This window comes from Phycodurus eques, chromosome 11, assembly GCF_024500275.1.
Source record: "Phycodurus eques isolate BA_2022a chromosome 11, UOR_Pequ_1.1, whole genome shotgun sequence".
NCBI classification, from domain to species: domain Eukaryota; kingdom Metazoa; phylum Chordata; class Actinopteri; order Syngnathiformes; family Syngnathidae; genus Phycodurus; species Phycodurus eques.
The window spans coordinates 12,308,866-12,332,819 of NC_084535.1; the positions used below are offsets into that span (position 1 = coordinate 12,308,866).

The 23,954-nt window shown below is 39.4% G+C and overlaps 1 protein-coding gene across 4 annotated transcripts in view; it reads left to right on the plus strand.

Annotated features, from left to right (window-relative positions):
• Positions 1-1,391: 1,391 nt before the first annotated feature.
• The window catches only part of wu:fc17b08 (ligand-dependent corepressor), a 30,834-nt gene continuing 8,271 nt past the window's right edge, over positions 1,392-23,954 (plus strand). Inside the window, exons 1-7 of one of the 4 annotated variants that reach the window (XM_061690360.1) lie at positions 1,392-1,512; positions 15,440-15,505; positions 15,885-15,964; positions 16,060-16,195; positions 16,845-17,147; positions 17,234-17,333; positions 19,022-23,951. In XM_061690360.1, coding sequence (XP_061546344.1) covers positions 1,416-1,512; positions 15,440-15,505; positions 15,885-15,964; positions 16,060-16,195; positions 16,845-17,147; positions 17,234-17,333; positions 19,022-19,967 — 1,728 coding nt within the window. In that variant the 5' untranslated portion in view covers positions 1,392-1,415 and the 3' untranslated portion in view covers positions 19,968-23,951. Of the gene's footprint in view, positions 1,513-15,439; positions 15,506-15,884; positions 15,965-16,059; positions 16,196-16,844; positions 17,148-17,233; positions 17,334-19,021; positions 23,952-23,954 lie in introns of those variants that run through there. The other 3 variants (XM_061690357.1, XM_061690358.1, XM_061690359.1) reach the window with 3 other exon arrangements.

A 23,954-nucleotide genomic window follows, 5' to 3' on the forward strand; every position in this document is an offset into this window, starting at 1 on the left:
AAAGGTACATACAGGTTTTGGAGAAACATATGCTGCCATCCAAGCAACGTCTTTTTCATGGACATCCCTGCTAATTTCAACAAGACAATGCCAAACCACATTCTGTACGTGTTACAACAGCGTGGCTTCGTAGTAAAAGAGTGCGGGTACTAGACTGGCCTGACTGCAGTCCAGACCTGTCTCCCATTGAAAATGTGTGGCCCATTATGAAGCGTAAAATACGACAACGGAGATCCCGGACTGTTGAACAGCTGAAGCTGTTCTCAAGCAAGAATGGAAAAGAATTCCACCTTCAAAGCTTCAACAATTAGTGTCCTCAGTTCCCAAACGTTTATTGAATGTTGTTAAAAGAAAAGGTGACATAACACAGTGGTAAACATGACCCTGTCCCAGATTTTTTGGAACGTGTTGCAGCCATAAAATTCTACGTTAATGATTATTTGCTAAAAACAATAAAGTTTTTCTGTTTGAACATTAAATATCTTATCTTTGTAGTGTATTCAATTAAATATAGGTTGAACATGATTTGCAAATCATTGTATTCTGTTTTTATTTATGTTTAACACAACGTCCCAACTTCATTGGAATTGGGATTGTAAAACAAGTAAAATATGTGTACTACATGATATGTAGGTCAACATGTACCATACTGTACTACTTTGGTAATGGTACAGAGTGGAACTTCCAAAGAGGTTACCCTCATTCAAACAAATTGGGTGAAGAGTCAGTACAGGCCAACTAAACTATACAACATGTAATATTTTTATTATTTATTATTGTTGAATTTAAACACTACCCGATGACGTTAAGTGCAATTTGGGAATCTGTAGGTTGTTTCATGTGTTCTGTCAGTAATGCTGGGAAGTAACAAAGTACTAATGAAGTAAATACAGTACAGTTTTTGCACAAGTAGATTTTTCAGGTATCTCCACTTGAGTATTTATTTTTCTAAAGATTTTTCACATTTACTCCCTACATTTGAAAACACATTCTGTACTTTCTACTACTTTACTTTGTCAAAATAGTCATTGCCATTACTTTTTTTTCACTCCGATGATGTTGATGATGAAACTGTTGTCAAACTTTTGATGAACACTTTAGCCCTACTCCGCTACTGTATTTCAATGTTGGCCATTATGGTGGTACATAGAGAGCCAAGTATTTTTTAGTGGTACTTGGTATAAAAGTTTGAGAGGTTTGAGAACAACTGGCATATTCTATTTAGTGTCTACAATACAATACAATACAACAATTTGAGTGTACAGTATATTTTGAGTGGAGTGTGTGAGAAGTGTACTGTAAAGGGAGTTCCCTCAACACACACTGACAGAGCACGTCGCACGACGCGCGCGTTCACGCGACCAGAGCTTCCTCTCGGCGTGCGGGTGCCCGCCGCCGGAGAAGAACGACAGAAAATGGCGAGTCAGTGTAAAAGGCAGCAATGCTCCATCGACAGGCGCGGCTTTCGGCAAGAACTTGACTCATGGCGACACAAACTCATCCACTGTGTAGGTAAGAACCGAGCCAGCGACACCAAAAACGATTTAACGAGTTGAATTCGGCGTTTGTACGAGCGGGTTCGGTGTAAATAATCAGCTATTACCCAACTCACATCGGGGCATCTCCGAGGGACTTTTTTTTTTTTTTTTTTTTTTTTGTTTGTTTGTCCCTAACTGTTATCCTCATTCGGAGTCGATGGTGAATGTTATAGCTTGCTCCGCGTTACTGTTTCCTCGCTGTTTTTAGCGTTCGCGGAGGGATTTAAACACTTTAACCAGGGGCCGAGTGTATTTGTAGTTTGTTTAAAGGGCGCCCTGCTCGCCTTAAAGGGAGTGTCACAGGAATTATGCACCGCATCGGCCAAACGGCAGACTCTCGGTTCTTTAAATCAAATGCGTGCTCCCGTGTATTATTAACGATGGTACAGTAGTACTCGACTGCTCGTTACGTGTTTAATTTGTATAAACATTGCGCTTTTTAAACGACCTATTCCGTCCTCCTTGACCACATTGAGGAAGTGAGTGGGGGAGCTTCCGCTTTGGACCGACCTGCTCCACTAAACACCCTCAACATATTCCGATGAATTCGTCTCTTAAAAGCCTGCAAATGTAGAATAATACTGTATTTATATTCATGAGTTGCATAGCTGTGCAGTATCCATTCTAGTCTTGTGGTCAGGGTTAGCCCACATGTCTCATCTACAAGTAGAACCTTGAACCTTTAAAAACCCGATGTCAAATTCAAGGCCAGGGGGCCAGATCCGGCCCTCGAAATACTTTTTTTGCGGACCACTAAAGACCCACTTGTTTCAGACAAAATACGAATGTAAGTACAAGTACATACATTCGACCACTCGCCGACACCAATACTTGATGATGCCATTACCGCTTGCAGTTGTGTTGGAAATGTGTTTCATGGTCAGGGATGCACGATAACTGTCAGGACCGGTAATTATCGACCGATATTGTGGAAAAAATGGCGTCACACTGATCGATCCGATATGGAAAAAAACTGGACCGAGAACGAGCCATCTCATTAGGTGTTACGTTCGTCGCCAGCGGCTGCTGATGCATTGGCTTGTGATAGTCATGGATCTTTAGACCAACATTATTTGCCTACGACGCCAAAAATAATGAATATCCAAAGTAAATTAGTATATGATCGCCAGCACTTACTGAAATTACGACCATAGTGACTTTGGGTTTTGTACTATGACACTTGTGAGTGTAAAGTACCCTCAGAGCGCAGCGCTTGGCAAGACCCAGTGGCCTACGAAACAGTGGGCTAATGTAACAAAGCTGACAGAGGAGTAAGCGGAGGCGGCGTAATCGGACACAGAAACGCGGTTCTCGAGGCGGACTAACAACTCAGCTAAAAGGTAACTCCTAAAAAGCGCTGCTCCTATCCATCTACTTCTCCAGCGTTCGCTGACTGGACAATAAATTAGATCCTCTACAAATGGAACTAAAATCGAAACGCACAACAGCACTCCTTCGTTCCGCAGAACAAACACAACCAGGCGGGTCGGGTGGCTTTTTGCATGTCCCCATCCTTTCTGATATAAAAAAACAAAACAAAAATAAAGCAAAAGCAGTCATAAGCAAGATTTGCAAACCGATTTGGTCGTCAACAGGGCCGTTTCCGAACCGAGGTTCCACGGTACATAAATAATAGAAATATTAATTTTTTACTTCGCCTGTGGTGACTCTCCCCCCAATTGATGTAAATCAGGGTAACCTCCTGTAGCATATTTAGACTGTATCTGTTTGTCTGTGCATTTGCTGTAGTTTAGATCTACAGTGTTTTTATTGTTTAGGAAGCTGCGAGTCTTTATACAGGTGCATTGCAATAAATTAGAATAGTGTCAAAAGCTTCATTTAGTTTGGTAATTCAATTCGAAAAGTGAAACCAATATTATAGCGTACTACACACTACTAAATACACTCAGAGTGAAATATTTCTTAATTTTGTTTAATATATATGGATAATTTTGATGGTTTTAGCTCATAGCAAATGAAAACCCAATATTCACCACCTCTAGAAACTTTACATAGCAATCAAGAAACAATGAAAATATTTTTTAGTGTCGAAATTAGGCAGGAATTTGCTCTCTGAAGTGTTTTCCCAAGTGTTTAATTAATATATATAATTTAGGAGTTTTGAAATAAATTGACTTTTCTACCATATTCTAATTTATTGAGATGTACCTGTAAATAACCAAATGGTGTATTTTTATTGACTGGGTATAGCTGATCTTTGTGTTTATGCTGCACTTGCAAAGGCAGATATCCTTTTGCATATCCAATTTTTATCCACAGTTGGAGGAGGCCTGATTCTGATTCCAATTCTATGCGTTTTTTCCTCTTTACACTGCGATGACACATACAGTATTATGTGAATTGTGCCACTTGTGAACAAAACAATCTGAAATGTCACTTGAACCTTGCAGTGTAAATCTAGGCCGAGTGCTAATATAATTTTTTTTCAAACTGTCTATTGACAAGCATTTTCAAGTGTGTTGGCATTTACTGAACACCGCTGAAATAACCCCAGCACAGATGCCCCAAATGCACGACTACACATCATCAACAATTCAGGTAACAATGCAGGTAATTGCAAACAGCGGTCTTTTATCATTTAAGCAAGCTGTACTTTCACTGTAGTTTTTCCATTGACTGCAGTTGTTTTTATTTTTTTTAACATGTAAACTACCCTTATTGATGTTGTTTGTGCAGTGTGTGTTTGTCACACGTTAGCGTGTATTAAAGCTGTAATGCTCGTAATGACAGATTCTGTAGATGCATCCCGTGAGGGAAATTTAAAACGGGGCAAATCCCATCAGTTTCTTTGCACTGCAGTTGCAATAGTCGATATAGTAACTGATTTGTACGCACATTTCGTAAAGGCCCGATTCCCATCTATATGTATTTATTTTATTTAATTTTCACTGCCATGACCCATATCTGATTTGTGTCACTGGGGAGCAAAGAAATCTGCCTCGTGTCACTTGAACCATGTTCATACAGTACAGTAATCCTATCTATGGGTGCTTTTCACATTAGCACCTTTTTAGTCCATTTCAAATTCTACTTTGTTGCATTTATTTATTTATTTATAAAAACCATGTGAAAAACAAAACAAAGTCGAAAAATTACCCAAATTCACAACTGATTCTGACCTGCAAAATGGAACTGTAAATACTAACGCTTTCTTAAAGTGAACCAACAGAAAAGGGACCTGGCTCTTTTTGTGTTCACACTGCGAGCTCATTAAATAAGGATTTGGTTTGCCTTCTCACCTATGTCTCATGAGGCCCAAAAAAAAGCAAGGCGAAGTGAATCTGGACAATTTTGTGTTCACCTAGCACAGGTTAAGCAAAACTGCAGCTAAGGCTTGTAAGAACCAAAGGCACGTTATGAACTTGTCTTGGAACGTTCACAGAGGTGCATAGATGTAGACTAATTACTCCAAGTTTGCCTGGATAGCTAAAAGGGACCAAGTGTTTGAAACCCTCTAATTCAAGTGGTTTAGACCAAGGGTAAAATTTACCAAATGCCATACTTTGTACATTGTGTTCATTAAGCGATGGATGTTATCACAAGCTCAGAATGGTTTTACTCCTTTTTAAGTGATGTTTAATTCATCAACAAAACCACACCATTACATCATTTGCCTAAATAGTTCATACAAGGCAAGATGGATTTATGGTTTAATGCGGTTTATTTAAAATTCTTACCTCACTATCCAAATGTGCAAGCATTATCATTTTTTCCCCCCCAAGTCTTCTCCCGTCCCATTTTAGAAAGTCTGTCCGAATTGAATTCTTAATCTCTTCTTGGTAGAGTTTTTGGAAGTTGTAGGCCCCGTGTGGTCTTTTGCTCTTGTTGCCCATCTTTTGTTTTTTTGGGTTGTAGCAAGATGTTGTTTGTTACTTTTGCCTTTCCATCAGATCGTACTAGTCTGGTTATTCTCCTCTGACCTTTATCATCAGCAAGACATTTTCTCCCAGGAAATGCTGCTCTCTGGATATTTTCTTTGACACTACATTCTCTAAGGCAGGGTTTGAGCTCAATGCCCAAATTAGAAACTGGGTTCCTCCCTGGGAATTTGTCAAAGTAATTCATATGTTGCCATAACATGACACTTAAGTAGTTCAATAGGTACATAAATGAAGTGTAAATTGTTATAATGTTTAAATCTGCTTAAATGCCGGTGCAAACCCAAGTTAATGAAGCTTCTACACGGCTTGTGAATGCAACTTTCATAGATGAATTATGTCTTCCACCTGTTATTACTTATTGAAGTACATTTGTCCAGTATCTTGAATCTTGGAATTTATAATTATAGAACCTACAGCCCTGTCTGGCCCACAAAGCATGTTGTCACCATCTTTCATGAAAATAGCTTTTCAATTTTTTTTTTACTATTACTAACAGACAACACAATGGCTAGCTAAAACTGGATGCAAATTTTTCAATTAGATTTTCCTTAAACACAGCAGCTTCTAATATGTGCTGTATGTAGTCAAGCTTTGACTCATAAGTCACATGGTTCGCTTTATGATTCACTGATCAACCCTTCATATGAGCAATAATTCCCATCACATCCTTGTTTATGTCAACTAACGTCATCACTTAAATATGTGTGAATGTTGATTATAGCACAAATGGTAAAAACCACAGTGGTAAAGATTCACTCAGGCGTCTTATGATGACGCTGATCTCAAAATGTCACAGTACATTAGTCTCATGTACAGTGGCCACCATGCATTGTCCCTGTTGAAATACACACACTATGTATTATATATCCAAAGAAGGTTTTTGACTTTGCTGTTCGAGTCCTCATTAATATATATTTCAGGGAGGTAATCATACTGATTTTAAGAATGTATTTATTGAGCTTTTGAAAAAAACAAAAAACTACAAGAGCAACAACAAAAATCCAGTCCAGAAGTCAAGGCAAGTTTATTTATGTAGCCCTTCACAAAATCACAAAAGGGTCTTAAGGCCCATGGTTGACAAAAATCAAGGACATCCCCTAGTCTAGAACGCCCCGGGCTGTAAAAAAAAAAAAAGGAAGGAACCTTGGAAAGGGATCACTGATGGAGGGATACTCCTTCCAGGATGACCAGACTCCAGTGTATGCCAAGTGGGCAACATGAATCACATGATATGATTCTGTTAAATGTTAGTTTGAACAGCATGAGAGTCCCTTTTATTAAATGAAGGGTCACAAGTAGATGCGGGGTAGTGGTTCCCCTCAGGACCTGTCTCGGTTGGTCAATGCAGAATCCTCACAGCAACAGCCTCACTTAACTCATTGTCACTTAGCCCAGCGACATAGTCTCTCCAGCGTGTCCTGGCTCGTCCCCGGGGTCTCCTCCCGGTGGGAGCTCACTGGGAAGGTGTCCAGGAGGCATCCTAATCATATGCCTGAGCCACCTCATCTGGCTCCTGTCAATGCGGAGGAGCAGTGGCCCTACTCTGAGCCCCTCGCGGATGACTGAGCTTCTCACGATATCTCTAAGGGAGAGCCCGGACTCCCTGCGGAGGAAACTCATTTCGGCCGCTTATATCCGGGATCTTGTTCTTTCGATCACGACCCACAGCTCGTCACCATAAGTGAGGGTAGGAACATAGATCGACCAGTAAATTGAGAGCTTCGCCTTTCGGCTTAGCTCCTTCTTCACCAAAACGGACTGATACAAAGTCCTCATCACTGCAGACGCTGCACCGATCTGCCTGTAGAGACAGAGTTACTTCCAAACAGAAGATTGCCACTGTATTGCCATCTATTATATCTGGTAAAACATGGTTGTCTTTGGTTATCTATAACATTGTAGGTTAAGTGACTATTGAAAATAATAGATTGTTTGCACAAGACTTCTCCTGGAAGTGTACTCTGGTGTACTGTACCCTGGGAGATTGTTTGGATAACTTTTAGGCTTCACATGTGAAGTGTATCAGTGACCACTATTACCAGGTGAGCTCTCACTGTGGACTTATCAAGAACAAAAGACCATTTGGTTAGCTGTGTGATCACCACTGAACACACAAAAAGAAGACATAATAGTTGTTTGTCACGTCATACCCCCCTTTTATGATTGACAATCCCGCTTGTGTTTAGCCTGCAATTGTGAAGCTCCAGAGTACATGACAAAAGCATCACCCTGTTGCCTGTAGAAAGACCTTATGTGTCCACGACAACAAGGACATACTTTTGTTTGGCTTTTTGGTGGAGAGGGCTGCACGCCGACACCACCACCCTGCTCGTGGTCAAATGGACATTTTGTATTAGTGTATTTATTGTGTGCAGTATAACCACAGACTCCGAGACAAGGGCAATTGTCCCATGAAACAGGAGCAACAATTGTTTGCATGTTTGCTTGTACATGCGTTCATGGCTCAGCAGCCCCCAGATGCAAACAGTGTGCCTGAACATGCACCCTCGCTTCGGATTTGGAAAAATGCGTACTGGAATGTCAGTATATTATGCTTTTTGACGAGTGGATGCATAGGGTCATTGATTTGCCCACACAAATACCAAAAAGCAAATATTAACCTCGGGCAGATTGCCTTATTTATAATTCAAAATGTGTCTTTTACAATGGGCCCCAGTGATGTGCTTTTGGCCAACATTCCCCCCCAAATTGAAATACAGCATAGTTTTTACATCTATTAATGGTCTTGGTATTGCTTTTCCGTGGCTTGCTTTTCTCAGCTGTACACATTTTTTCATGTTTGACGACTCATTTCTTTTCAAGTTTGTGCAGCGTTGCACCATTTGAGCTTCTGTTAGCATCAGATCACGTTAAGTATTTGTGCACTGTAGATGGATCAGCTTTAATAGTGTCTCACAAAACTGCCAGCTCATTGCCTGCTATTAAAGCTGATCCATCTACTGTACAGTACTTGCAAGGAACACTGTGTGTAACACACAGTTTTGCGTAAATCTGCATATAATCTAGGATTGCCAGATAACCTCCAGATTTTGTGGCTAGCCTAAAGGCTTCAATCACATGCTTTGTAGCTGATTGGTCTCTGTGATGGACTAGTTTAGGAATAACATAGTCATGCTGTGTTGCTAAGCTAATTCATGCAAATCTGTCTTCCCTCCCCATCTCATCCTCATTTTTATCTTTAATGTAGTGGAATGTTGCTCTGTTATCTCAGTGACATGCAAAACTTAACACTCACAATCTGAATAGTGGGCCATTTATAAAACATGATGCCTTTATGGTCTTTAAAGATTAAAACCTTCATTGTTGTTGAAGTGTTTTGCGAGGAAAGGCAAGCATGACAGGTTTAGCAGGGTATGTTTTGGCTGTACTGCACACTAATTTGAGCAGAGGGAGCTCCTTTCCTGCGAGAGCCTGAGTTATTGCACTGTATGTGTACAGTAGTTTGAGTGGGGGATGGGCTGAGTGGGGGTTGATGCAGCACTGTACGCCCTTTTGCAGCGCAAGAGGAGCAGAAGGGCGGGCCATAAATGGGGAAAGCGGGAGCGTAGCTTATCATGATAAAAACACATTTTCGCAAAGACTATCTTCAAGGATGTCATACTTGTTGGGTTTATTTTGGACACATTTTACACAAGTTACTGAATCACTAGTGTCTGATATAATTTGGAAAAAAACGTGAAGAATATAATGAAGAAATCATGTTATGTTACACACAGATCAAGGTACGGAGTGAAGCATGTTTAGTTTTTGTTAGCTTTGTTATTAACATCACGAATAAGGGGGGGGGGGGGTATACCGTCAATAAGTGTTTTTGGGCTTGGTGGAAAAAGATAAATGACAAAAAAAATTACAAAATTTGAAAAAAAAAAGAAAACCTGCCAATAGGTATATCCACAGGTGCCGATCCGCGTGTCTGCAAGATTCCACTTTGTGTTTTACAAATACGTAACCATATTTATAATTTCATATGTAGCTATGACTAAAAAGCAAATCGCAGAGAGTCAAAATACACGAGTGCAGTCAATGAATGGGTGGCGATCATTGCCAACAGCCTCTGAAATATCAATTCAAGTTTATTTGTATAGTCCTTAATCACAAAAGAGTCTCAAAGGGCTTAACAGGGCCACAGTTGGCAATGATTGACGACATCCCCTAATCTAAAGTCTAAAATATGGCAAGGGAAAGCTCAAAACCCCATTAGGGGGGGAAAAGAAAACCTTGAGACGGGACCACAGATGGGGGAATCCCCCTTCCACATATGTGCAAATCAGTCGCCTTTCAGTGAAATTCGCCGTTTTGAACTCAAAATAGGGCATTTACGGGAATCGTATGGATCCGATAAGTTTGTCCTGGGTGGGGGGATGTGAGGGGGGGGGGTCACAGTCACTGTCGCCATAGGCTGTTTCGTACTCCTTGAACGCTGACAGCTAGCGGCAACGGTACATTTACTCCGTTACAATGATTTAAATGTCGATCGCTACTTTTATTTATCAATGATTGCTTATTTATCAACTATTTCGTGCGCAAAACTATGACTTCAACTTCCGCATTGGGCGCTGTTTGCGGCAATCTAATTTAAGCGCTAGTGAAAGTTTAAGTCTCGTTCACCAATCAAATGAAAAAAGACCTCATACGTCTTCTATTGGGCTTCCCGGGCATAGGTATTAACACTAGATAAACCAGCCCGGCTGATCATCGTGCATAAATAGCCACCATTTTGGAAGGTCATCGTTACCATGAAGGCAACGGCGCGCTACTCTTGTTTACATTTAGACGAACAAAAACAAGAGCTTTCATGTATTGTAGTATTTGTGTGGCACTGTCTGCCTAAACGTGGACATTTCAGCTCACTTATAGCTTGAGAAAACACCGTGCAGTTATTGGAAGGTTTTTTATTTTTTTATTTTTTATTTTTATTGTTGGTGCTATTTACTCAGCACTTGAGTAATTATTTCACTGTGTACCTTTTACTCTTGGGTATGTTTTTTGGAGCATTATTTTTTTTACTTGAGTCACATTATTGTCAAGTAACAGTTTGGCTACTCTACCCATCTCTGGAGTGGACATCCTCTATTGCTACTCTTACGTTTAAGCAACATTTTTGCTCATCTGATCAGCCAGTGTTGTATTTGCAGCACTGGTCTATTGTATTTTCGTGTCGAGGTGCTGCAGGTCGTGGCCCTGGTTGTAGTCCCAGCGGAACCGCGACGCACACGTAACATCGGCGGCAAGAGCTGGTCCGCTAGTACATCCATCCATCCATTTTATGTACCGCTTATCCTCACTAGCGTCGTCCGGTAGTACATCTTGTATTAATTAGGAAACGTGCCTACAATTAACCCATTAGTTTACGGATGTTAATGTTAAATGCATTAAGCGATGGAGCGATGTTAGGGATTATGTCACAACACAGAAAGAACTAACTTCAAATAAAAAAATGGCCAATAACAACAGAAAAATATTGTACTTAATATTTTCCTGGAGGATGCATTTGGGATTAGCCTTTGAAGTTGGTAATAGTGAAAAATGAAGTGAAACAGACAGACAATGATTTTAGTCAGTTCCAGAATGAGAGTGCTTAAAGGAGAGGATGCTATTCATGTGGCACAGCTTGCAGCAGGCAGCAGGTGCAGGTGGAGATGGGCCTGGCTGAATTTCGAGGCCAAAACAAAAAAGAAAAGAAATTAGGCAAATTTAGTTGTAATCTTAAATTTGTACATCAACATGTACTTGAGCATCCATTCATCCGTCCATTTTCTGAGCCGCTTCTCCTCACTAGGGTCGCGGGCGTGCTGGAGCCTATCCCAGCTATCATCGAGCAGGAGGCGGGGTACACCCTGAACTGGTTGCCAGCCAATCGCAGGGCACATACAAACAAACAACCATTCGCACTCACATTCTCACCTACGGGCAATTTAGAGTTGTCAATTAACCTACCATGCATGTTTTTGGGATGTGGGAGGAAACCGGAGTGCCCGGAGAAAACCCACGCAGGCACGGGGAGAACAGGCAAACTCCACACAGGCGGGCCTGGGGATTGAACCCCAGTCCGCAGAACTGTGAGGCAGACGCTCTAACCAGTCGTCCACCGTGCCGCCTTAAGACAAATTATTTTGGAAAAACAGTTTTATCTGAAACGAGAGCTTGTTTGTATTTCAGTAAAGTATCTCCCCATGCCAGACAGAAGACCTCAAATTTAGTCACACGCCAGTGAGTCAGTAGGACCCAGATAAGAAAGTGTGTGTGCGCAGAGCTGCCAAATGTTACGGAACGTCCGTATTTTGTTATGGAAATCACTGACTGTTGATTCGTTATGTCCGTAACACTGATTGTTCCGGATACCGGGAAAAAAATATCCAGCGTCCAAATCCTCCCCCCCAACAAATCCAAATCCATTACTGACGCGTCCACATTGAACAGCTGCTGGGTCTGTGCTATTTTATTAGTCCCCCGGCTGCCAAGCTGCAGTGGCGAAAAGTTCTCTCTGCGTCCTGTGTTAATGCATTGTAAGTCACTGATCTTCACCTCCATGGTAGCGGATAAGTTACTTATTACCATGCATGTTACAAAAGTGTCATGAACGGAGGACGAGGAGTGGATAGGCTAAGACAATGTCAAAGCCATGCGAATTGCTAAGCAGTCATGCAGTCTCAAAACATCAAAATAACTGATTTGGTGCAACAATACACGTCACAGAGGTCTGGTTGGAACTGGGTTTTCATGGAGAGTAACAACTCTGAACAACAAAATAACAGGCCAATTAATGTGTCTAGAGAGATCAATATAAAATAAGGGCGCCATATCTGAATCAGAAGTGAATTGGTACGTCACTGCACACGTCAGTTCAGAACGTGGGCAGGTTAACGTTTGTATTAGTTCCACAATGGGGAAATTTGCATTGTTTCAGGAGCAATTGTGGATATAGGAAATATAAATATGTAATATGAATAGCATGCAAGACATAATTTTATTCTTCTTACATTGCACAAAATAGAAACCAAAACTATTGTCCATACATAAACTATCCAATTCAATCTATCAGCAATGCTATTTGTTTGTTTGCAAAATAGTGACGAGTTTTTTTACGTTTGAGGTCTGATTCATCTACTTTAATTGCCTTTTTTTTTTGTGTTACCAAGGTTGAAAACAGAATTGGCAAAGGTGAATGAATTCATAGAGACAGATATTTTTGGTGATGCAATGTCAAAATCTCATACTGGTACTTTGATTCAGGCTGCAACTCTCTACCATTACAAGGTTGATGTAATAAAAATATTAAAATGTTAAATATTGAAGCCATAATCTATTAATGATTATGTTTGGACAACATTTAAAAAATATGGAAATTTTGACAAATTCGGACAAGTTGTTCTGGAAGTGAATTCTTGTAGGTTGGCAGCTGTGAGTGTGTGCATGTGGGGGATAGCAGGAGCAGTCACATTGTAGGCACTATAAGTGTACTAGCACTATGGGGTGCTGCAACATTACATACATTCACACACTAGGAATTTTAATGGCCTTGATGAGTTCTCTGTAAACAAACAATGGCGCTTTACGGGCAGGGATGGTGTGTGTTTGCAGAGGGACAAACCAATTGTTTTCCATCGAGGCTCTACCCTGTTGTGGGATGCCTCCTGTTTCCAGATTCACCTGCAATATAGCATTTGAGTGATCTCTGGTTTGAAGAGGGATAGACCTGTGATCGAGTCAGCTACGTAGTTCAGTGTATTCAAACATAATCCTGTAACACAGCACTAATTAACACAAAAAAGCCATTTTTTCAAATACTGTACCTGTTTTATTTTTTACAGACTAGGTTAAATTCTATTCCATAATTACGATTCTTTTACGTTATGCTATCCCAGCCAATCCGCCACCTTACCAAATCTGGATTTGACCCACGTCACCGTCTGGTTCAATTGGGTATTAAAGATGTAGGTCAGGACAAGGGTTTGGCAGATTGGTCACTGCTCACCTTGATCAGACTTAAGTACCATCAACAATCATTGGAAACTGTTAATCCCATTGGCCAAGGTTTTTCAACAGTTAACTTTTTTTTTTTTTAGACATCAATCCATGCCTCATGTTTATTTCTCTATTGTTGGTCAAACCAAATAATACAGTAAAAAGTAGAGTTAACTCATGTACAAAACATCTAACTCATGCACAAAACCTCTAACTCATGCACAAAAGTCATGTTTTGTTACAATTGACCATCAATAAGAAATTGTAAGCTACTTACTTGATTTTTGAAGGTATTCTGGATCAAAGTCCTCTCCTTTAATGAAGGTTAATGACATCCTGTTAATTCAATTAGGACTTTAGAAGTGAAGATAACTATCCTATTAACCCAATTACCCTCCTTATTCTCCTCAGTAGTAGTTTCAATATTATAAGTTTTTTTTTTAAGGTTTTTTTACTTTTCTGTATTTGCGCTTAATGTAGTATCTGGCACCAATTTCTTCACTGTACTTCAAAGCAGATATTCGTAGCAGCATCTCACTTGTGTCCCAATTCTCCGCTTAGCCTCATTAAAATGGTGAATGGTCCTTTTAGATTGGACTGTTCTAGAAAAAATATTGTAATGAAAAAAGTAGCCCTCAACACCAGCAGTTTTTCACTATTTTGGCATAGGCACCAGCATTTTATCACTGGCCATTACATTCTGCTTTTATTTTGTAAAGCTTGCAGAAAAGGCCAAACGGGCCATTAATATTTTATATGCTGCACATGTAACTGCCTAGATTTATTCATTTATTTATTTTTAAATGCAAGTTTCCGCTTCCCAAATGGTTTAACTTTAAAATGAACTGGTCTAAGAGGTTTTTATCCAGCACACTATCCTCTGCCAGTAGGAAAGCGTTAATAATGCCTCAGAGTCATGCCATTACTCAGTGACACAGTTTTTAAATGCCCGAAACTGAATTCTTGGAGAGTCGTTTGATGGCATGGTGCCACTCTGTCAAATGAAAGTGGATGACCTACTTTCTGGGCCTGCCTCTGAAATATTTCGGAAGTAGGATTGGATGACTTCAGCTGAGTCCTGTGGAGTAACCCAGAAACAGACTCATGCTGCAGCTAAAGGCAAGGCTGTGTTCCACTACTTCATGCCCCCCTCTGCTCGCTTTGGCTGTATATAAAAAAAAAAAAGTGGGTGGGAATTTGTAGGGAGGCAGAGAGAGTGCTTTTTAAACACATGACAGCGCTTGGTCCAATTGACTGAGTTGGCAAAGAGAGCAGATGCTTGGGGATCGTGTTTTGTAAGTACATCTTTTACTGAATCGTCACTTTTTATCCTTCTTCCTTGTCAGTTTGTTTTCATGGCAGCCTTAAAGACAGTTGGGAATAATTCACACATTTTACATGCGGCTCAGTGGACAGATGCTCCATGTGACCTCTTTAGCGCTTGATTTGATGCATGTAGAGCTTTTTAATTTGGTTATGTTGGCCTCGCAGCAGTCAGCATGCGTTACATACTGTATGTACATGTTTATTCACTATTTCACAGTCTTTTTAAACAACTGGGTCTGCATGATTCGACAATTGCACATTTTGGATTGTTTCGTTGGATCTGCCGAGGCTGCTAATCAGCCAGTGGAAGCTTCACAAGACCGCAAAGAATGTTTTGATCATTTCACCTGGCAGTCATATTTCTCTTCTGTGTTACAGTATGCACTCACTTCCTAACTCTGTAGTTGCTTCAGTTGCCTGGCAACAGGAGGATGAAGAGCATGTTAGTGTTCAAGTAAAAAACACAGGTTGAAAGCTGGTAATGTGTATTTTAACTGCAGCAGGGGGCTTGCACACAGGTGTTGTCAAGATGAAACAAACAAAAGATGGATGAGACATTTTTTACTGAAAATAACAATGATGCACTAGTGTTTTCTTTTTGAGAAGATGCCCTCATTTGAGAGATACAAAATGTATATATGGCACCGATTAAGGGAATTCTTAAACAAATGTCATGTGTCCCTTCAGGTTTTGAGAGCATTCTTGAAGGTCTGTTTGGCACAGAGCTGGTAGAAGACCTACAATTATTTAAGGGTAAGTATCTTACAGTGCTTTTTGTACATCTCTTAACATACGTCAAGTGAATGAATGACATTGTGTTAAGTATAATCTGTTCACTGTACCATGCAGTACTCCTCCACATTGACTTTTCCTAACAAGGCAACTGAAGAGACAACCAAGTTGGTGTTATGGATGGCGCAAAGCCAGTCAAATATCCTACTGCCATTTTAATAATACATGATGTGATACAATAGGAGTGATTGTGTTTGCACTGTCCTTAGTTGAATTAGCAGTAGAATTCATACATTAACATTTGTGAAGTGAATGCATTTGGACTTCGTTTAACCTTCCAACTCAACTTTGTTTTTTTGAAACGCCTTTTAATTGCCTGTCATGTGTTTGATGGCTACAGATTTAGAGCCTGTAGCAGTGTCTGATTGGTCTTTTGATGAAAATTGTTTGTTCTGCTGTTTTAGAAGAGATAAAGTTAAGGTAAGCTATTAGTTTCTTTTTCAATATTGTTGTCAATATCATCACATGACAACACACATATGCATTCTTTCTTGAACAATTTCAACACTTCACAGGAACACTTGATCGGCTTAAGTAGCGACGAGAGTCGACAAGATCCACTCAAACCTATAGAGGTGAAAGATTGGACCACCATCAGCAAATTAGAGAGGCAAGCAGAGGAATTTCTCAATGCAGTCCTCTGTAATAAAGGTGAGTGATCTATCACTGTTTTCACACTCACTTAAAGCTGTAAAAGTAATTAACGTTATTATATCCCAGCCATGATGATATCCCCGCTGTCCGGTGACAATTGTAATGTCACATTTTGAAAGACCAGAAACACAGCTGTTCCTTTCACATTTGTGTTTTGTCTGTACTTGTCATGCTTTAAACTGTTTCTGACACATTTCTGACACAAAAAAAAAATCATCAATAACAAGCCAGAGGTTGTATTCCTAAAAGGTATACTTATTATTGTAAACCACTGTTAACTTAATGCACAGTTTGAACATTAACACTGAGCTTAAATAAGGGAAAATAAAAGCTGTTAACTATCAATCGAATTAAAATGTATTGCACACAAAATTTAAATGAAAACTGTACTTAAACAAAAGATTAAATATATTGAACTCAAAAGTTCAATATAATTGAACAGTTTTAAGCAAATGTACTGTACTGGATTTGGAAAAAAAAAAAATAATTAGCATGCACAGTTTGAGAGGTAAACATTTAATTCAGTTATTCTTTCCTGTACCACTAGAGGGAGTCTCCGTTCCACTAGTGGGCTGCCCTGCTTTTCTGTTTTGGCAAGACGTTCCAAAATTAGCTTAACCACATTCCCCCATAACTCACCTTTCAGATGTGCCAAGTTTCTCTGACCCACACATCCCAGTAGTGGCGCGAGAGATCCTCCAGAAAATGATCCGACAGTTTGCCGCCGAATATACCTCAAAAACCAGCTCTCCTCAGGATAGTGGCTCAGCCCCTCAGCCAAGCTCTGACCAAAGCCCGCAGACCCAAGTTGTGACTTCTGGGACTCCACCTAGCAGGGCGGGGCCTGCACTCAGCCACAACCCCGTCCTCAGCCAGCTCCTCATGGCCGACCAAGAGGCCCCTCTTGACCTCACCATCAAAAAGACCCCGTCTGAGCCCAGTGAACAAGGTAGTGTCAAACCAAACCGTAGCGGGTGGTGTAATTCTACTGCATAAACATTCAATGTCAACTGAGCTGTGTGTCATTTATAACAGAGGGAGTCCTTGACCTGTCCATCAAAAAGAGCTGCCATAGCAGCAACAGCTTGCCAGTCTCCAGTCCGCGCCTTTCTCCTAAGGTGTCCATGATCAAAGGGTAAGAAAAGTTCCTTTCTTGGTGCTCTTCAATCTCTACTCCTCTTTTGTTCTGATGTAAGTATTTGACTTTTTCCTAAAAACAAAACAAAATAATGTAATAGGACAGACATTTTTAGTCTATGCAAAACCTTTTCACGTCTTTTTGCTTGCATGTATTCTAAAACAATACTGCACTTGATCTGGCGAGCCTCTTCTGCACCACATTACCATTTGTAGTTTGCAGGTTTAAGAAGCTATACACAGTGAAATTGTTACAGTCACTGGTGTTGTAGCTGCTGACTTAATTAATATTATGTTTAAAGCGCCTGAAAAAATTGCTTGACCTTGCTGTTGTGTTGAGTAATCGTGGTAATTGTTTGACAAGGCATTGATGAGCTGTAATTCACGATGCAATACAGTCCTCGCAAATTACGTTTTGCATATTGCGCTCATCTTTGGTGTAGGAAACAATTAGTAATATTAAACTGCCACACAAATCCTGCAGGGAGGTTTTGAAAAGATCTTGAAAGAGGTTGAGGTGATCACGCATGGAGAAAAATAGCAATTTATAGGCTGTCAAAACAAAAGCATCACCTGTATATGTCTGTTACTCTGTTGGTAACATTCTGTAAGTATTTTGCATTTGATGCGTGCAGCCTATGAACATTCACGTCAATCATTTGAGTAGAACAAAATTGCTGCTGTCAAAGCCATGAGAATAGAAGCTCCCTTGGGAGAATTTTATGCAAATGGTACTGTTATTTCATTTTTCTTTGATGAAATACAAATTTGATCAGATCGTTTAAGGCAGAAGTGAGAAACCAACAGCCCATATACAGAATGCTAGAGCATTTGTTATAAAAAGTCCCAAAAGCTATTAACCCACAAATGCTGATGATCTATGATAAATACTTCTTCGACCATTGCATGCTATTTTTTTCATAAATTTACTGTGGCCCATGGAGGACTGAACCAGTGAGGAAAAAGTTATCAACCCACTTTAAACAATAAAATTGCACAATTTATTTATTAGCTTTTGTCATATTTGTTGTAGCCCTTTGTAGCACTGTTAACTGTTTATGATGAATGTAACAATATTAAATTTTATTTCTATAATCCTACTGCTTTTTAATGCTGGCATCATCAAAATGCCATGGATTAGATTGAACGTAATGTAGCTCTCACTGCCTCATTTTGTGGTCACCTTCCATTGATTAGGCTTTTATTTGAACATAAACACAACAATCACCCTCTGATGGCTTACTCTTTTATTGCTGTGCTTGTTCAGTGGTAACGTCACACGCAAAATGTAAAAAGCTATCAATGCATTTCTCATTTTGTGTCAATAATTAGTGTGCCAAGCTGCCTCACAGCAATGACAATTAGTCGACACGCATCCTCTTCTTTCTCATTTTTGTCTTTCTTTGGTTTGCGGTCTTGTTTTATTTTGCTTGTTATCTTCAATTTGTCTTTTTGTTGTTGTTGTTAGCAAATACGTAAATGTCAGATTTGAACACTTTTTGTTGTTGTTAGTATCACAACCAACCATCCAGTCTATTAAAGCAAAAGAGAGTGATGTTACCAAAGCAAGGTCATATAATAAAGGAGTGGCCAACATCCTCCCCTCCCCAACCCATCCTCCTTTAGCAAAGAGAGAAAGGCACTGTGCAAGCTCTGCTTACACCCAATTTCCTTCCGTCCAATCAGGCGATCCTTGAGCGTGGAACGACAGGATGGGAGGAGGAGGGAGAATATCGGCCACTCCGCCCGTTATAAGCCCTCCTCGTCTCTCGCGTACTCTCTGCACATCAAAGAGGAGGTTGGTCTGGAAAGCGACCCAGAGTCACCTCTCAGCCATAACCACAGCGTCACACCTACTGACCTCTGCAGAAATGGATCGGGCCCCTGGAATTCCAAAGCTCATTTTGGGGCGCTCCTCAAACTGAAAGCCAGCAGTGACGATGGCGAGCACTTTAAAGACATTCCCAGGTTGTTGGAAGCTGCCGGCCTCTTCTCAAAGTCTCTGCCCTATGGTAAAGGAAACCACCAGGATGCCTGCCAAGACCACAGCACTTCATTTTATCATTCCAACTTTGACCTCAAGATTCCCCAGGTGCGAGTTTTGTCCACAGGATCAGACTCTGTTTGGGATCCTCTGGTTTTTGAAAATTCAGGTTCACTTTTACAGAATGGCCTGGGAAAGAAGCTTCATTCCCTTCTGCCCCAGCAGAATCTCAAAACAACCAATGGCGTTTTCTGGCCCCACAACATGGACCGCCAAAACTGTGCCCTGGATTCAGAGTCTGACCTGGTCAACAAACCACCAAGGAAGAAACGTGGCCGCTACCGCCAGTACAACACGGAACTGTTGGAGGAGGCCATAGTCGTGGTGATGGGTGGGAAAATGAGTGTATCCAAAGCTCAGTCCATCTATGGCATTCCCCACAGCACTCTGGAGTACAAGGTTAAAGAGCGCATGGGGACCTTGAAACATCCCCCGAAAAAGAAACTGAGGCTGATTAGCCAGCTCGAGGAACAGAGCGGTTCCCATTTTCCCAAGAGTGAAGAACTCCAGCACATCTGTGAGGAACGAGAGAGCTCATCCACAGAGAATGGGAGTGGTTTGCATGATGGAAGCCTATCACCAAATTAATAAGAATAATAACCTTAGGAATGTTTTTTTATTTTTTAAAATTTTTTTTTACAAGGCAAATGTTGCATTTATGTCCATAAGCCCCAATAGGTATTTCTAAATTGTGAAATAAGATAAACAATTCCTTACATTTGGCCATTTAATATATGTCCATTGCTCTCTGTTTTTAATATTTCATGGTCTCTATGCACTACAAGATTATATTCGTGTGTAATATATTTATTTTAGTTTTAGGTTCTCCTATTTGAAAGTTACTTGGCTCCTTACATTCTGAATTCAATGGGTCAGAAGAAAATTGAAACATGCCTAAGTGGCGCCCCTCAGTGTCTACTACCAGTACTGTTGAGAGTAGTCATTGATTTAACTGTATAGGCCTTGTACATAGCAGTCATAGCATAATGAGCGTGATGTTATTATTTTGTATATCTGTGACATACAAAGTTTCACTGGTGGGTTTCAAATGTGTTGCTGAAATGGACCCATGACGAACTGTATGTTCAAACACTAATATACTCAAAAGTATGTGTTGGCTCCACACCACATAATATCTGTTTATAGCTACAGTATCGCTACAGGTCCACTTTTCCATCAATCCCAGTTAAGATGCTTCTTGTCCCCTCTCAAGATCAAGCACCACAGATTTGTGTTTTAATATATCTAGATTCACTGTGCTATATTTATGAATCGTAATAGTTTATTCTCAATGCCTTCACAATGCCTCAGGTTCACTTCAGGCTGGGATGCAAGACTTCTCTTGAGAAAACAGCGGATTCACTGTACACTCACGCATACTGTACGCTATACCTCAGCCACACAAGCTTCGGCAAACTGTTGTCTCCTCATTTGACACCTTAAATGCTATGTAGAAAAGGCAATAATTCAGGATGTCCGACTGACAGGAAAACAACAATGTGCCCTACTTTCCAATGTCTTCGCAGCTTACCTTAACTGCTAGTAACATTTCAGTGCCAGCAGAAGCCTTCAGTGTCTCAAATGAGTGACTTAGGACTTATCTTTTCAATTTCAGGCTTCTTAAATCTTTTCTGCAAGGCAGAAGAAAGCCTAGAGATATACTACACATCATATTGTTCAAATGTACAATAATTGCTTGCTTAACATGAATGAATGAAGAAATATTTGATCACTCTTAGCTCTCCACATTTGATATAATAAAGCCGCAGTAATTTATGGAAGCACACATTCAGGTATATTTAAAAGAATCATTTAGTGCCAGTAATATGATCTTTCTGTTTTTATGTAAATGTCTAGTTTAAGTCTTTGTGTAGTTAATTTCAAGGGATCAAATTGCAAACAAACTGGGCTATTATAAGAACATACATATTTTGTATGCAAGATGTTTTTTTCCTTTTGACTGGTGGAAGTAACGGAATATTTTCTGATCTACTGGGACACCTCAGTGTGCATTGTCACATATACCTCAGGGCATGCAAGACCTACTATTCTCTTAACAGGTTGATAACATGTATGTAGCAAATCATGCAGGCTTTTATTGTAGATGGACACCATGTCGAGTCGAGGTTCCTCAACACCTTGGTTGCTTTTTTATTTTTTATTTATTTTTCATCTTCATAGATTAGCAAACCAATACGAAAGTTGACATGCCACATCGATTTTAAATTAAAATGTCAGAGCAAATTACTGTTGCAGTGACAATCATCAAACATCTGTCCATCCTGTATTCACTGAACTGGCCTTTCATTGTTGCAGCAAGTGGTTGGTTACCATGTCTGATACTATAATGGATGAATTTCTTCTTCCTTTGTTTTACTGTGATATTTTCTCGCTGTGAAGGTGAAGCGATGACAACTGATACAGAACAATTTAAAAGCAGTTTAATGGGTGCAAACGGATGTAAATAAGAACGTAATTGTGATTGATAGCATAATTGCACCTTTTGTGGACAAATGATGTTGAGACAGGTCAGATACAAATTTTACAGTCTATTTGTTTTTGATTGAGGAAAAATAAGGTAAATATCTTGTAAATGCAGTATATGATGTATTAATCAGTTTTTATGAATTAATAGCTTAATCATTGCTTTAGTAAACAATGAATGTAAATTGATCTAATGATGCATAAGTATTGATGAATGCCTACATAAATGATTAATAATTTAAATTTATTTTGTGAGATTAAGTATATCTATACATGGATGCAAAGAAATGAAATACATTTTGTCCTGTGCAGACATGTTTTGCATCGAGAGAGCAAGGGTGAAATCAACAACATTTCTGGACTATTTCAGTTGTATTGTTTGATTGTAGAGTTAAAGCAACTAAAAATGGCAAAAAAAGTGTAAATATATTTTGCATGACTGAGCTGTATGTGAGAGGTTAGATGTATACTAAGGTCTAATCTTTGAAATACTACTGTTGTAGATGTTCTTTATTGTTGAGTAAACAGTGTGTTGAGATAAACAGTGAGCCTGAAATGTTCAGAATTTGGGCAATGGGTCACTCGGTATAAAATACCTTAACAGTCTGTAATATTCAGAATATTTATATCCATAATATACTCCAGAACTAAGTCAACACATTGTGAAATGTTGTGGGCAGTCTGCATTTTATACTGTAGCAGTCATTTTGAAAAGGTGTTAAGAAAAGGCATGCATGTGGTGTCTGTCCGTATCGCTGTGCTGTAGTGAAAGGGCGAGAGAAACCCTCAGGGATGAAACCCTTATCATTCAGCATTCAGGTACTCTTTACTCCTTAGTTTTACCAGCAGGGATTGAAGTTAATTTGAACAACACAAAGTGCCACTTCGGCAGTTCTTATTTTTACTCTCAAACATATTTTTAATCCCTTAAGATTTACATGTAAAATATTTTGCCATGCTATATTCAGGTTTAAATGAAATTCTCTCTCATATTTTTGTAGCGTTTTAGACAGTGAATGTCAATGTGACCACAGCTGCAGGTAGAAGATGATGGTTAATGACTTAAATTATTAATTTAATTATTAACATATTCTGCTGTAGTTTACAGTTTCTAACACAAGCCTCGATTTATTTGGACAGTTGTTTGTTGTTAAACTGAAGGGTTCAACAAAGAGGGTGTACCAAGTATTGCCTCATTATGCCCTGTGCACAAAAAGACTCAATATAACTGATGTGGTTCAAAGTGTAGCTTCTTCTTTCATTTGTAAATGAAAGAAAAGTTAAGCTTTTGACCAAAGTTCAAGCTGTCGCCACAAAGTATGTAAAGTTAGAGATTTTCATTGGAGATTTTCAAAGTCAAAAATATCAATTGCATTCTATTTTGAAAGGGTCTCAGGAATCCATTTCTTTCCATTGTTTTCCTTGCTAGACCACAGCGTAGTGTAGCTCATTTCCCAAATAACATTCCCCAGAATCCTATAAACGCATACGTAATACAATAGCAAACTATACCGTGTAAGAATTTTGTGCGCAAAACTACCTCGCTGACACGTCAGCAAATATTTATGAAATACCACAAATTACAACATTTAATGTAAATTTTTCTTTTGACATGCAATTTCACTGGCATAAATTCAGCTGATTTTTACATATCCAATATTGATTTTCATTTTGTTTGTTGATTTAATTTGAAGAGCACTTGTTCATATATTTTAATTTGCACGACATAAAAAGTTGACACAATGTATGTATTCTATATTTACCCCAATGTATTTGCTCTTTCAAGTGATAGAAAATGTAACTTGTTTTAAAGTCAATGTCTTGTGCATGTGTACGATTTTCTTAATGTGACATTAAATAGTGTGCAAAGAAGAAACCTGTAATAACTGTAACAATGTAATTGGTCAAGTTCACTGGATTTAAATTGAAATTGAAAAATCACTTATTCTTCTAATAAATATGCAATGATAAACATTTATACCCGACGTTTCTTTAGTTCAATATCATTGTAAACCCATTATTACACTAGAAATGAATCAAGAATAAATGCTGCTTATTTGTCATGTCACATTTGTTCTCTATCTTGTTTCC